The following is a 14,766-nucleotide window of genomic DNA, read 5'->3' on the forward strand; positions in this document are numbered from 1 at the left end:
TTTGCCAAGCAGTGCCAAGTCCGCACCCGGGATCTGAACTGGCGAACCTGGGGCTGCCGAGAACGTGCAAACTTAACCGCTGTGCCACCGGGCGGGCCCCTACACTATTATTGATGGGATATATAACTATCCCTTGAGGTTTATTACAGACATTTGGGGGGGGGGTGTGGAGGGAGGGGATAATGACTTCCATGGAGTATATCTCACTGTGCAAAACAATATATTACTCAATGTTTTAAAACTGTATCTTCAGACTTAAGTGAAATGACTCCTAATTCTAGTGCTCAAGGATCTAGTCATTGTGATACTGTATACATAAGATATATGATATAATATAATGGCAGTTAATGCAAAATGATATAAAGAAAAATAAAACAAGCTAAGTGGATAGTGAATGACAAAGGGTGTTACTCTAGAAAGGATGGCAAAGAAGAACCCATTTGGTGATGGTATTTTAACAAAGACCTAAACCATACACATATCTGGAGGAAGAGTATTCCAGGCACACGGACTAGAGCAAGTCCCGTGGATCAGGCAAGTGTATGGCAAGTTCAAGCAACAGCAAGAAGCACAAGTCTGGAGAAGAGCTGAAGGTGGAGGTGGGGGGATACCGGAAACGAAAGCAGAGAGGTTGTCAGATTCCATATCCTGAGGGTGCTTGTAGATCACGTGAGTGTTTAGGATTTTTTTTAAGTGTGAAGGAAGCTATTTTTAGCCTGAGAGCAGGCCAACCCATTAAGTCTTTCAATAAATGCTTACATAAGTGCAAAGAATGGTTACTCTACAGGAAAAAGAAAACAAAGACTATGGTCCTAAGCGTCATGTAGAGAAACGGCTGTTGAAGAAGCAAGTGTCACTTCCAGGAAGAAAGAAGCAAAATCCCAGTGCCCACCGGAGCCAGCAGTGACATTCCAAAACCCCCTCCATACATTGCATAGGAATATAAATACAATATAAAAATAATAGGACATAATTGTACAGAAACCAAAATATGACACATTTCCTTTTTATTTAAAATAGAGCTCTATATGCTTCACAGAAACAAGTGCAAGGAGTGCTTAATTTATAATATTTGCCACTTTACAAAACAATACATTTTCAGAAAATGCATACATAAAAATATAACATTTAGGCAGATACGTATTTACATCTAGAGGCAGCTGAAAGTTATGCAATAATATTAAAAAAGCTTTAAAATAAATACTTTTATGACTTGTTGTTGGTAAAGTTAAACATTTTGGTATGAAGGCTATCATTGAGTTCTTACTAAATTCTAAAATACTATTATTTCTAAACAAAATAAGTATATATATATATTACTATAAAATGCATATTTCCACAGACTAGAAATTAATGAAACATCTGAATATCATTCATTTCTCTTTGGATTTTGGAATTCTCTTCAGCTTCAACAACTAAATTGCAACTACTAAAATTGCCATCTGCATATTTTTTGATACAATTTATTGCCCAATTCTTATTTTAAAACCTGATTTATTTCTTCATATTCCTTATATACATTCATTTGGGCCTGTCTCTTGAAAGGTAACCTCTTTTTACATACTTAAGAATATTAGCTAGCTTACAATAAGTCCTTACAACAGTGACTCTTTTCACAGTAGTTCAAGAGTTCAAGGCATGTTTTGCAATGTCAAAATGCAATGGTTTTGACATTTACAATATGTTCTTAGGTATAAGAAAAGTCACACTACCAAAAGAAAAGTATAATTAGTATTAGTACTTTGAAAGTCAATCCAAAATTCCTTTTTTTCTTTTGAGATTTGAATCTGATTTTCTGTTTTTAGGACATTTTAAAACCTGAAACACAGATTAAGTTTGAATAATTTTCTTTAGTCTAGGAGCAGAAGAGTATAAGAGCTCGACAGTAGTCATCGTGAAAATGAACTAGAATTTAATATTTTGGCTCAGATACCCTTGTTTTATATAAAGAGGAAAAAAAGAGTTGGATTTTTAGAATATTTAATTACTTGTATTCAGCCTATTGGAAGAAATAGACATATTGGTAAATCTCATTTTATGCCTGCATTAGTTAGACAGAACTTAGGGATGCAATTTCCTCCTTGCAGGCAAAGTCAATGAATAGGTTTGCACAGGAGATGAAAACTCAACTGAGATATCAAAATTAGAGTCCATATGTCTTGCTGCAGATTGGGTCAAAAAGTTAAACCAACAGGACAAACATGTAATTTCTTTTGATCTCTTGGGAATGCTAGGATGAAAATCTAAAGTATTTTTTTCTAAGTTCTCTATTCAATCTGCAGATGTCAAGAACTATTTTGAAATTTTAATTCTCATTTTCGGAAGATATGTAAGCAGGGCCATTTCCTGAAGATATATAAGCACATAAGGTGCTTTTTGCAAAATATAAAAATATTTCTGAGTTGAGGAGCCAATTGCAGGTTGGATTTCAGCCCTACCTGTCCCTCAGCTGAGAGTACTTTCGTGCGGAGCACAACATGCACAGCTGGATGTGGTGACCCTGGGTATAGGCTAATTTCCTAATACATTCAGATTCTTAGGGCTGTGTTAACATTCAGGTTCATGTAGCCCAGGGTAAAAATCGTGCAGTTAAAACTGTTAGATCTGGAAAGAAAAAACTTCTTGTAGGAAAACATGAACAAATGATAAGAAAATATAGTCATATCTGAAAATATTAAAATCTAGGATGAGATAGAGCTCCTGTTCTCCCAAATGTACTAACCTACAACTGAATTAAGAAGTATCCAGGCAGTTCTTAATAGATAGATTTTAAAATAGGGATTATTACCTAACTTTGATATAATATTATCTTCCAAACCATATGATGTAACGGCTTAATTTAAAAAGATAGCCAAAGCACAACAAAGGAATAGTATGAAACAGCAAAAATAAATTTAGCAATCACATTATGGGATACGTATTTCACATTCTCTGCCCGAGTCACCATCTCTTAAGTGGAATTTAGCATTAAGGCAAAAGTAGACATTTCTTATATGTTAGCTAAAAGCTAGAGTATAACTAGATTGCTAGTCTTTTTAAAATTTAAAAGAAAGTCTTCTCTGCCATTAATGAATATCCTCTTCATCGTGACAAGTGAAAAATTACTGGAGGAGGCATGAGACGAAATCTTTCATACAGGGGTATAGGAAATTAAAATCTTGTTAAGAAGTCCAGTGTGTAGCAATCTGAACAGGGGCAAGAATATTAGACAAACAGGAATTATAGACTGATTGTTGGAGTTGATGAAATCCTGCAAAAATTTTTTAATGCACTGAAAGAAAATGAATGCCAAAGATAAACTAATGAGAAACTAAGACGAATGAGAAGAAATAATACGCTACTAGACATGGTCCCAAATTCAACTACCAAATCACCTTTCACTCCTGTTCCAACGCATAAAGAGACAGAACAATTCCTACAGCTAAGAGGGGAAAAGAGTCATGAAGAGTCTCTTACCATTACTTGCACTAAGAAATTCTATGTTCTCACAATTCCTAAATTTTATTCAGCACTCCAATAGTTGCCTACCTAACTTGGCAAATATTTCACAATTCTTCGTGAGCCTATTTTAGTTTCTCTCACTGACCTCACCATGAGTGAGCAAACTATTTTAGCAGAAATAAAAAGAGAAGTGGGATTTGATCATCACCATTAAACAGCACATTATGTTCGTGTACATTCAAAGTAGGTTACGATGTATGCTAATTATTTCTTAATTAGTAAACGTTGGATATGGGAGGGCACTGCGGTGGGTGTCACCATTCAGTGCTCCTGTCAGTTCTGCAAATAACCAGCAGTCATTTAATCTCTGATCCTTGGTTTCTTCATCTATAAAATATAGAAATTGAATTGTAAAGTCTCTTATATCCTTTACAATTTCCAAATTCTGGTTTTTGTTTCTGTGTGTGACACATCTGAAATAATCTAGACCACCAAGGGATTCTCTTTCATAGAAGGCTAAACACTAGAATGATTAGGTTAAATAATAGCTGGTTATTCTTAAAATTAGAGACTAAAGATAATTTTAAAAGAGTGAGGAAATGTTTTAAAAGGAGGTAAGAGAAATAATGAAACATAAAAGAAAAGCTAGAGGAAAAAACAAAAGTCAAATATCAGAAAATTTGCATTAAAACACTTTGAAAAACTATATTATAGACATTCTATTTAATATTAATATTTTTATGAAATTTTTATATTCCAACTGATTTTTTTTCTGTTTGGAGGAGGCCCTCAGGAGCAAAGAGATTACTGTCTTCACTAAATAGTACATAAAGTCCATGTAGGTAGAAGCTTGTGGAGGGACCTCAAACAAAGCATTGTCCAACAGAGAACAGTATGTTTCACAAAAGAAAAGATATTTAGAATATCTTCTAAAACCACAACGATACCATTTTAAGATACTAATTCCTAACCATTTCCAAGTAACTTAAAATTTTGTTTTTGTAAATTTATTTAACGAAATGATTACAGAAGACATCAACTGCCATCAGCTTTACTCATTTGCTACTGTTACTTTCTTAATTTCCCGATGGGAAATAAAATGATCATATTTTAAATAAATTTATTTAAACAAAATACATTTCCACATTTATCTTAAATAAGTAATCAAAAACTATTCTCTGCCAAGCAATTTTAAGTTGAATTTTGCATAATGGCAAACGTGGGCTCCCTGCTTTCGTGTGATTTGCTAAGTAGGTTCCTTGGTACTCTTGCATAAACTCTAGATAGTCCTGAGTTTTCTCTGCCCCAGTAAGTCACATGGTGGCAAAATTCCAGCATAGTACAAGTAGTTTTGTTTTGTTTAATAATTCTACTAAAGTAGAAGTATTAAAAATAATAAATTATTATGGAACTTCTAACCTAATGAATATATTGTAGATTTTCATTTTAAAACAAAAGCTGATTTGGAAGTCTTCAGACACTGCGATTGGGTTACTATTTTCATACAATCATGGAAATTTAAAATGCAAAGTTAATTGAAAGTATAAAGATGAAAAACAAGTGCTACGCCTAAAATAGTGCACGACACAGTCATGTTTCACTTAACTTTCAAGTCAGAACATAAATTAAGAATTCTAGATGTGACATGCCAAATATTTCAGACATAGAAGAAAGCACACAACAGAATCTGTACCAATTACACACTTAAATGCATAGCTTATAAGGCAACAAGTTCATGCTGAAATATTGACAACAAACAATGTTTCCCTTATTTTAAGGAAGTGATGCTGCATACAAACTCCATCACCATTTTATACAGTACTGAAATTTCATAAACAGCATTTTCCCAAGCTTTATATTACACCCAAAGCCAAAGTATGTGAAAGGAGCAAAGAACACTGACACTTTGAGCCTAGGAAGAGTACTTTTTGCTTATAACACAATTCAAAAGAAATAAATATTATACAATAAGACTCCATCAAAAACAAAGAATAAGAAGTTTGACAGCATAGGTATATACAGAAAATTTGCCTTATGCTCTAAACTTTATCCTATTTTTCTAAGTGAGTCTTTTCTACTTATAATCATGTTGAGTGTCAAGGAATAATTAGAACTTTTAAGTTTTCCTTGTCATTTCTGTTAACCTACCCCTTTTCTTAAAAAATATAAGACCATTCAGTTAGGAGTTATAGTTAACCAACACAAAAACAAGAAAAATATCTCAAAATGTACAGATTTCTCTAAAGTTAAAGTTGAACTAATAAAAATATGGAATTATATTCAGACACTTTCAAATAGATTACAAAACATTATGTCAAGGAAAATGTTAAAACATCCTCTCCTAAAAATTAAATAAGTATAGTTACCCAACATAAATGAATAAAACGGGAAATATTATTCTTGTTTATTTGAAACTATAGTACGACCATAGTAAATAAATAATTTCATTCTCATATATGCAGAAACAATCTATGAGAAATCAAACTAACAAGCATAAGCAAGACTACTCCTTCACATAGCTCTTTTTAAAATCCCTCCACATATGCACTTTTAAAACTTATTATATAATTTAGATTGTCTGGAATAGCCAAATAAAGATATTTTCTAAATGTGATGCAAATTAAAAGTAATTTTCAAAACCCACTGTCATATAGAACTCAAGACATCCTACTTTGTATTATACCTATTTGCCAATTTACTTCCTTCCCCTACACACCCACATCCCTATACCCATTCCCAAATTAGACTTTAAAATCCCTGAGGGCAGAACTTATCCAACTTTTCATCTCCCTATGGGACCCAACATTGTGGCAAGGAAGATATGGGGGCTCCATATTATTTAATGAATGGATAACTGCATGAATGGGAGCAAAAGTATACGCAAACCACAGGTGTCAGAGTTTTGCCTTCGATATCTCATACCAGTCAGATGAAGACAGGGTCAGTAACATATTTCCATAGTGAAATGAAGTGTGATCACTAGATTGTGCTCTACGTGAAAATACTAGGTATATCCTTTAGAATACTGTTACCCAAGTTGTGCTTTGTAGAACCCTAAAATTTGTGATAGCAAAAGGTTTCCCCTGCTCTTAACAAAAGGGTTCCATGGTCAAATAATTAGGAAGCCCAGTTTAAAGAAATTCAAGTAAATTTCTTTACTGCTAGACTCCTCAAAGCATATGATATGTGAAAGTGCAGTATCACTTTTCAAGAATCTATCAAAGAACGCTTTTGGTCTTCGTTCATCTCAGCAGAAGAGTGTTCTAAGGAATAGAGTTTAGGAAAGAACATTTTAGAATAATAAAAGATACCATGTTCAATCTCCTTCACCAAAGCTTTGAAGGAAATATTTAATGTTCCATGTATTATTCAGAACTTATCGCTGAATTTGTCCGTCTGCACAGGAAGTAGAATAAAAGCAAATGATCACGAGCTTTCTTCTGCGCCCACTAGCTCATTTTGAAAGGGGAGAGGGTTATCTCTCCACAGTTAACTGATACCTCTGTAGGGTTTAGTGGTTGTACGTCATTTAAGAGTTTTATCAGTTTTTCTCAAAATATCTCCTAGTTTCCTCTTTCTGTTCTTTTCTTTCTAAAAGTATATGTGCAAAAGTAGTAGGGACCTCTGAAATGCATCTTAAAGACATCTTCTGACAATGGATCTTCATGCTTGATTAATCTCTGGAAGTATTCAGAAAACAATACTCCTCTAGAGGGTGACTATGAAATTTCTGTGAGGAAAATCTCAAAGGATATTGTCTTGAGAGTTCATTCAGGTCCATTATGATTCAGCAAAATAACTCAATTTGTCTTCTGTTTGACCAAAGCACAAATACCATGATGAAAGTTGTTGTTTCTGCATAAGGAGAAAAGCACTATGGGAATTAAAGGGAAAGTAGGAAGCTAGCTAACTCCACAGTGTGGATTACCACAGGATTTGGACCTACTGCCGGCTCTACCATTAGCTATGTGACTTTGGAACATTTCTCAATGCCTTAAGATGTCACGTATCTCATTTGTAAATGAGAGGAAGAAACAATTTTAGTGGCTTTCAAACTGTTTGCCTGAGAGGCTGCTGTGGTGGTGGATTATGAGGAGTAGGGACACAGGGGGAGGGGAGACCAAGTAAGTGACCTCTGACCTCACTTCTATCTTCCAACCAAGCAGCGCCATTTTTACTTGTTTTATATACTAAAGTTCAGAGCAATATTTAATTTTTTAAAAGATTCTACTTAATTAAAAGAAATAGAGAAAACCATAGATGGTATGATCTAAAGTTTTGTCTAGACATAACATGCTCTAGTTCACATTTTTAATGAATGTGTTTTTATCTCAGGAAAAAAATGTGTTTTTACCTTTTTGTTTCCTATTCATTCATATGCTCTTGATTCAAGTAAAATAAAACCTTAATAACTTTTATTATCTTTATATAGCTTATTTCACACTTTTATAATATCCTTCTTATTAAATAAAAAGATGAGTTAATGTATTGCTTTTCAAAATAAAATTAAAGACAACACAGAGAGTGGATGAAGTCAGCTCCTGCCCATGCTTGACTTGAGAGTTATTTTTTCATGCTGCCTTTGGGCACTTAAATACTGTACTGTAATATCTTTGAGGTAGAACAACAACAAAAAAGGCAAACATTCACATAAAGAGGGAAAATGAGAAAGAAAGCTGTGAGAGATTTCTTTTTTACACGATTGTCATTATTAGGCCTTGCAGTCTTCTTTGACACAAAGTTGAGAAATAGTCTTCTTAATACGGAGGGCGGTTAGGCGGGCTGCCCCATTGGCATACCAACACTCGCGCATTATTCTCCCCATGACTCGGAGTGCCTTTAAGAGAGAAAGAGATCAAAGATTTTAGCTACTCACACAAAACAGAGCGCAAGAGAAGCAAAACCACAAACCCAGAAATTGATGCTAGGCTCTGATGAAGAAATAGTAAACTTAAAACAACATGAGAAGGAAATTAGGGCAAAACTCCATCAAAAATCCTGTCAAAACACATTTATTAATCTTATAGAGGCTAACTTTTAATTGAAAATTCAATCCATTGATTTCTGGGAATATGGTAGAATGGCTATCTTTTAAAATCTTCTAAGAAGGGACATGAAACACAAAAAGGGATATGAGTGGGTTGGAAATTCTCTGTATATCAACCTGGATGGTAAGTACACACTTGTATACATTGTATAAAAAATTCATCAGTCTGTCTACTAAAGTTTGTGAATTTTACCATATGTAAATTATGCCACAATAAAATAATGATCTAAGTATAAATATCAAAAATTCTGAATTAAAAAACATCAGTATAAGTGAACTGGTAAATAAATAAGATAAATACTCTGAGGAGAAAACAATGAGAACGCATAAGTCCACAGAGATATGAGAAATCGCTGAAGTTGAGAGGCCGCTCTGGTGGCATCACTGATCTCAGAGTCTAGAATTTCAGAAATGATGGACTACATGCGAAAGACAAGAAGCATAGCCCAAAGCACACAGAAGGTGTCAGATCAGGATGTTCACAAAGTCCTGAGTGTGAGGATGAAGTAGTCTTAGAAGGAACTTTGTAAAGAAAATTGTCTAAGTCTTGGCTCTTGGTAAAGAAAAAATCAAACCCAGGCCTGAAAATGTTGCAGTAAGTCTGAGCTCATAATGAAAATTCACAAGCACATGAGGAAATAAAGTATCATAAGCAAGAGTCAACTGAAACAACACAGTAAAATCAGACCCATCAAAACATAAGGTGCTAGAATTAAATGCTATAAAATATAAAATCAGTCTATAAAAATACATTTTTAAAAAGCGAAGTGGAAATTCAAAATATAAGTAAAAAAACAATATTTTTTAAAAAGTGCTAGTAAAGCTTCTTGACCTGAAAAATATAGCCATTAAAATAAAAAACTAAATGGATGAGTTACATGGCAGATTAGACACATCTAAAGACAGAACTAATGAAATGGAAGATAAATAGGAAAGATGATGCATAAAGACACAAACATGGAAAATAGGGGAGACTAAGAGACAAGAAAAGTAAAATGAAAGGTCTAACATGTCTGCAATGAGTTCTCTAAAAATGGGCAATAGAGACAATGAAAGGAGGAACTATTTGAAGAGATAATGGCTCAGAATTTTCTAGAACTGAGAAAAGTGACAAATCTTCAGAATTAGAAAGTCCAAAAATTCCAACCAAGATTAATCAAGAGACATCTACACCAAAACCTCATAGAGAAACTGCAAAATACTAACAACATAGGGAAATTCTTAAAGTAGTCAGAAAGGAAAGATAAATTAACTAAAAAGAAACAAATATTAGTTGACTTCTCAACAGTCAATAATGGAAGCCAGAAGACAGTGGAATAATACCATTAGGGTGTTTAGAGAAAATAACTGTGAACCTAAATTTGTGTGCCCAGATAAACTATTTGTTCAAGATTGAGGACAAAATAAAGACATTTTCAGATAGCCAAACACTGGAACAACTTACAACCACTAGATCCCCACTGGAAAACCAATTTAAATAAAATACATTTAAAAGATACATATCAGGAAGTCAGAAAATGATCTTGAAAGGAAGCTCTGAGAGCTAAAAAGGAATGTTGAACAAAGAAAATGATAAACATATTCATAAGTCTAAACAGACAGCGATGGTATAAAATCATACTAATATCTAACACATGGGATTAATACAAAACAAGATAGAATTAAAATACCGGGCAAAAATGGACAAAAATTGCATATATCAGCAATGTACAAAATTGATCACATAAAAATTGTTAGATCTATTTCAGGAACGCATGATTACTTTAACAGTGGAAAATCTATACATGCAATTCATCAGCTTGAGAGACTACAGCAGAAATGTCCTATCATCACCTCATAGAAAGGGAGAAAGCTTTATCAGAGTCAGCTTTTGTTTAATGTAATTAAAGTTCTTACAAACAAGACCTACAGCAAACATCATACTCAGAGATGAAACATACAAAACTTTCAGAAGCAAAACAAAGATAGTCAATATCACTACCTTCAGGCAACATTATACTGGGAGTGCTAGAAACTGCAATAAGAAAGAAAGAAAAGGCATGGGGACTGCTCCCAAAACTCTCATTATTTGCAGATATGATCATCTATGTGGACACCCCAAAAGATCTAAAATTTTATGCCTTAAAGAAACTTTTCCATGCACACACATGTATAGCAGCATTGTTTTAAAACACTAAAAATCACACACATGACAGTCAACAGAGTAGAAAAAGAAATTGTATTATATCCATACAATGGAATACTACAAGATACGAAAATGAACAGATACAGCTGTACGTATACAAGGGAAAATGAAAATAATTTTAAGAAGAATATCAATAGTAGGTTTCCGTAATATGTTTCATGATATACAAAAGTAAGCAATATATTTTTCAGTATATATATATATAGATGGCAAAATTCTAAAATTCTAAAGAAAAGCAAGGTAATGATAAATGATTAATTATAATAGTAACCTCTCACAGGGGTGAGGAATCTTCAAAGGTACTGGAAATGTTCTATTTTTAAAACTTGGGACTGAATTCACTGGCTTTCAATTTATTCTTATACTTTATATATTATACTTTAAACTTTACACATATGTTATTGTGTACTATATTATGTAATGTATATATAAATTGTTTTATATGCATGAAATTATTAATATTAGAAAAGAATTTAATTTAATTTCAATTTGGTTCTAAGTGCCTCAAATTCTGCTTCTAAAATAAGTATGTAGTTAAGATATCTATACAAAATAGGAATACCAAGAGATAAATAGAAAAAGAGTTGAGTGAAACACAAAGAAGGGGAAAAGGTGAAGAAAAAAAGTAACTGTATATAATAATCCCTATGACAAAATCAAACTAAAAATGTCACTTAAAAAAAGACCTCAAGCATTATATTTAACTATGGCAGAAGATACAGAGTAATAGCTGGGATGGAGGAGATTAAAGTAGTTCTGGACTTAGTTAGATGGTTTATAGTCTTTCCCCCACCTTCCCTTCTTTCTTGTGGGAGCTAGAAAAGTCTCTCTCTTCATGTGAGGGCAGAACAACCACTGCGATAATCATTTATGGTGTATCTACTATATGACGGTTACTACATGTGTCAATGGGGGTGAAGAAATAAACAACAGTGGGCCCTGCCATGAGGAAACTTCTCTGCTGTGAGAGAATAAGCTCAAACTTCAGCAAGTTAGGGAGTAGGAATAATTTATTGACTATAAGGATGATTGAAATTGTAATACTCTGCGTGGCACAGACATTGACTATCCACCAAATACGTCTGTGTTCTCCACAGTTCCCAGCCACCTTAGAGTCAGATGGCACGGTGGGACTGATTCTGATCTATAAACCCTGAGTGAAAGTGATGTGAGTCACAAGGAGCCAAAGCATTAAAGAGGCAGTGTGTGACCCTCCAGCTCCTCTCTTCTGCTGATCTAGACACCTGGAAACTGTGTGTTGAGATAGCAGCAATCCAAGATCAAAGTCACCTGGATTACTGAATCATCACAGAGAACACAGACGCTGTTGAAAGTTGCCTAACCTGTAAGGGACTTCGCACAGCAAGAAATAAAGTCACGTTAAGTAAAGTCACTGAGATGTCAGCGTTTGTTACTGCCACAAAACTTAGCACTATGTATACACACAGCTAAAGGGAATAAAATCCTTCTGAAGACTCATACAAAGACATATACCCACATACAGTCATGCATCGCTTAACAACGGGGATATGTTCTAAGAGATGCGTCGTTATGTGGTTTTGTCATTGTGTGAAAATCATAGAGTGTACTTAAACAAACCTAGGTGGTATAGTCTACCACACTATCTAGGCTATATGGTGCTAATCTTAAGGGACCACTGTCATATATGTGACCCATCATTGACCGAAACATTGTTATGTGGCAAATAACTGTATATGAAAGGAACTGGATGCCTGGATTAAGAGAAAAGAACTATACGGTCTCTGAAAATCTCCCCTGATAGTTACCTAAAAATTATAATTGAAAAAATATACATAAAAATATAGCCTTACTTCACAGCTTTGCCACTGGTTTGGGATACTCGGTCGAAACTTCTGGTCACAAACAACCTTCCTCATTTCCTCTATTGAGGGATCTGAAGGCACCATGTCATAATAAGGCAACTGGTACTCCTCAACAATTCCTATAAGAAATTTGCATAATAAATTTCCCAGTGTGAATAAAAACAAAGATGCTTATTTCAAACTAATACCAATTATGTCTTCTAGGTACAGGTGGCACCCGGGGAAACTGGAAAGTCAGGTTTATCAAAATTAAGAATCACTATAAAACCAAAGATATAAGTTTAAAGCACTCAGTTGAATAATTATATGTTTATGAAATTTTATATTATGAAAATTTATATAATTTTGCAATTATATAAAACAAAATTATATGCAATTATTTTATATATCATTTACATAATTATTTTTATAACATTTATATTTATATAACTATAAAAATAGATTTTATATAATTATGTATTACATATACTTAATTTCTTATGTAAATATATTACATCTATATAATTTTAAATAACTGTACAAAATAGAATTTTATATTATGAAAATTATGTAAATCTTGATTTACATAAAATGCCATTGTGCAATTCAAAAATATTGTGTAATTGCAAAATTTGTAGCATGGCCTCATTCCTCTGTGAATGAAGTATATTTCTCTATTAATTAACCTTTTCAAAACAAAATAGCTTTCTCTTTTTGAAAATTGTTAGGCGATCTCTTAAAAGCTGAGTTTCTTATTTAGATTTTAGAACCAGTGCACCCGAGAATGTTCCAAAGAAGCAGCCAAAGGTATTTGAAGACAGATAGTTCAGCATGAAGGTCAAGATTTAGAGTCTCAAAGACATAGACAAAGACTTGACCTCAATTATCAGAATATCACTCGAATTTGAACATTTCCTTATAACATCATTTGAATTAACTACAGTCCTTTTAATTTAAAATATTTAAGATATGCCATAATATTAGAAAATAAACTTCAAATCATGTTAACTAAATTACTATTTCAACAGTTGAAGAAAATTGAAGGACAAAAACCTAAAAGCAAATCTGAACATATATCAATATGAAATTTTAAAAAATAATAGCAAACATGTTTGAATCTTGCTATTGAATAAGCACTGTCCTAAGCCCTTGACTTATTTTAACTAATTAGCCCTCAAAACCACTGACTAAAGAAAGTGCCATATTGCCCCTATTGTACAGAATGAGGAAACTGAGGGACAAAGTGTGTCATGCATTTGCTCAAGATCACACAGCTAGTAAGTGGCAGGTCTGGAATTCAAGTCATGTTCCACACCACATAATTCTATTCTATGAATAGTTTCATCTTCCTAATGCCTTACTATCTCATCTATGAATAAAGGGGAAAAGTATGTTTTCTCATTCAAATACAATTTTAACCTTGTAAGATTTTCATTTTTTTAAAACGAGATTGATGTGGGGCTGACCCAGTGGTGTAGTAGTTAAGTTCACGTGTTCCACTTCAGCAGCCCAGGGTTTGTGAGTTCAGATCCTGGGTGCAGACCTACACCTCTCATCAAGCCATCCTGAGGGGGCAATCCACATACAAAATAGAGAAAGACTGGCAACAGATGTTAGCTCAAGGCCAAATACAAAACGCAAAAACTGATAGCGATTTAATAATAACAGCTGCTATTGAAAGTTTAACCTGAGCATGCTCTGTATTAAAAACGTTACATAAATTAACTGAATTAATTCATTAAATCCTCAAAGCCCAAGGGGTTGGCTTTATTATCATCTTCAGTTTACAGATGAGGAAAGTGAGACCAAGTAACTTTCCTTAAGACAGACATTCAGGAAGCTGCTGAGCCAAGGCTGAGCCCTAAGTCTGTCTCACTTGAAAGTGAAAACTCCAAACCATTTTCTACCAGTATTTAACGTTTCTCCACTGATGCAACAATTTCACCAGACTGCATTTGTAGGACTTCATCCTCTCAAACTCTTCCTCTCATTATTAATCTCTAAACTGCCGGGAGCAGTAGAGTCAGGAAGTCAGTCCGTGCTCAGCTCTGCCCTCCACTTTATCCCCCACACATTCACCATCACAGGAAAGAAAAGCCTGAGAACCAGCCTATGAACCAGGACTTCAATTCAAGTCCGGTGGCCTTGGCAAGTCATTTGACTTCTTTGGGTTTCATTTCTGGTATAAAGTAGGGAATATAGCTAACTGCATTCAAACTCAAATAAGAAAATTTTCAAGCCCTTTGCAAGGTATTGTTATGGAAACCAGA

The 14,766-nt window shown here is 33.8% G+C and overlaps 1 protein-coding gene across 3 annotated transcripts in view; it reads right to left on the bottom strand.

The window, feature by feature from the left end:
* Positions 1-1,017: 1,017 nt before the first annotated feature.
* Positions 1,018-14,766, bottom strand: part of ACVR1C (activin A receptor type 1C) — a 74,742-nt gene continuing 60,993 nt past the window's right edge. For 2 of the 3 annotated variants that reach the window (XM_046657882.1, XM_046657879.1), the window contains 2 exons: positions 12,506-12,636; positions 1,018-8,278 (listed from right to left, as the gene is read on the bottom strand). In XM_046657882.1, the coding sequence (XP_046513838.1) occupies positions 8,153-8,278; positions 12,506-12,636 (257 nt within the window). In that variant the 3' untranslated portion in view covers positions 1,018-8,152. The remainder of the gene's footprint in view (positions 8,279-12,505; positions 12,637-14,766) is intronic. The other variant, XM_046657881.1, reaches the window with a different exon arrangement.

This window comes from Equus quagga, chromosome 4 (assembly GCF_021613505.1).
Source record: "Equus quagga isolate Etosha38 chromosome 4, UCLA_HA_Equagga_1.0, whole genome shotgun sequence".
NCBI lineage: Eukaryota > Metazoa > Chordata > Mammalia > Perissodactyla > Equidae > Equus > Equus quagga.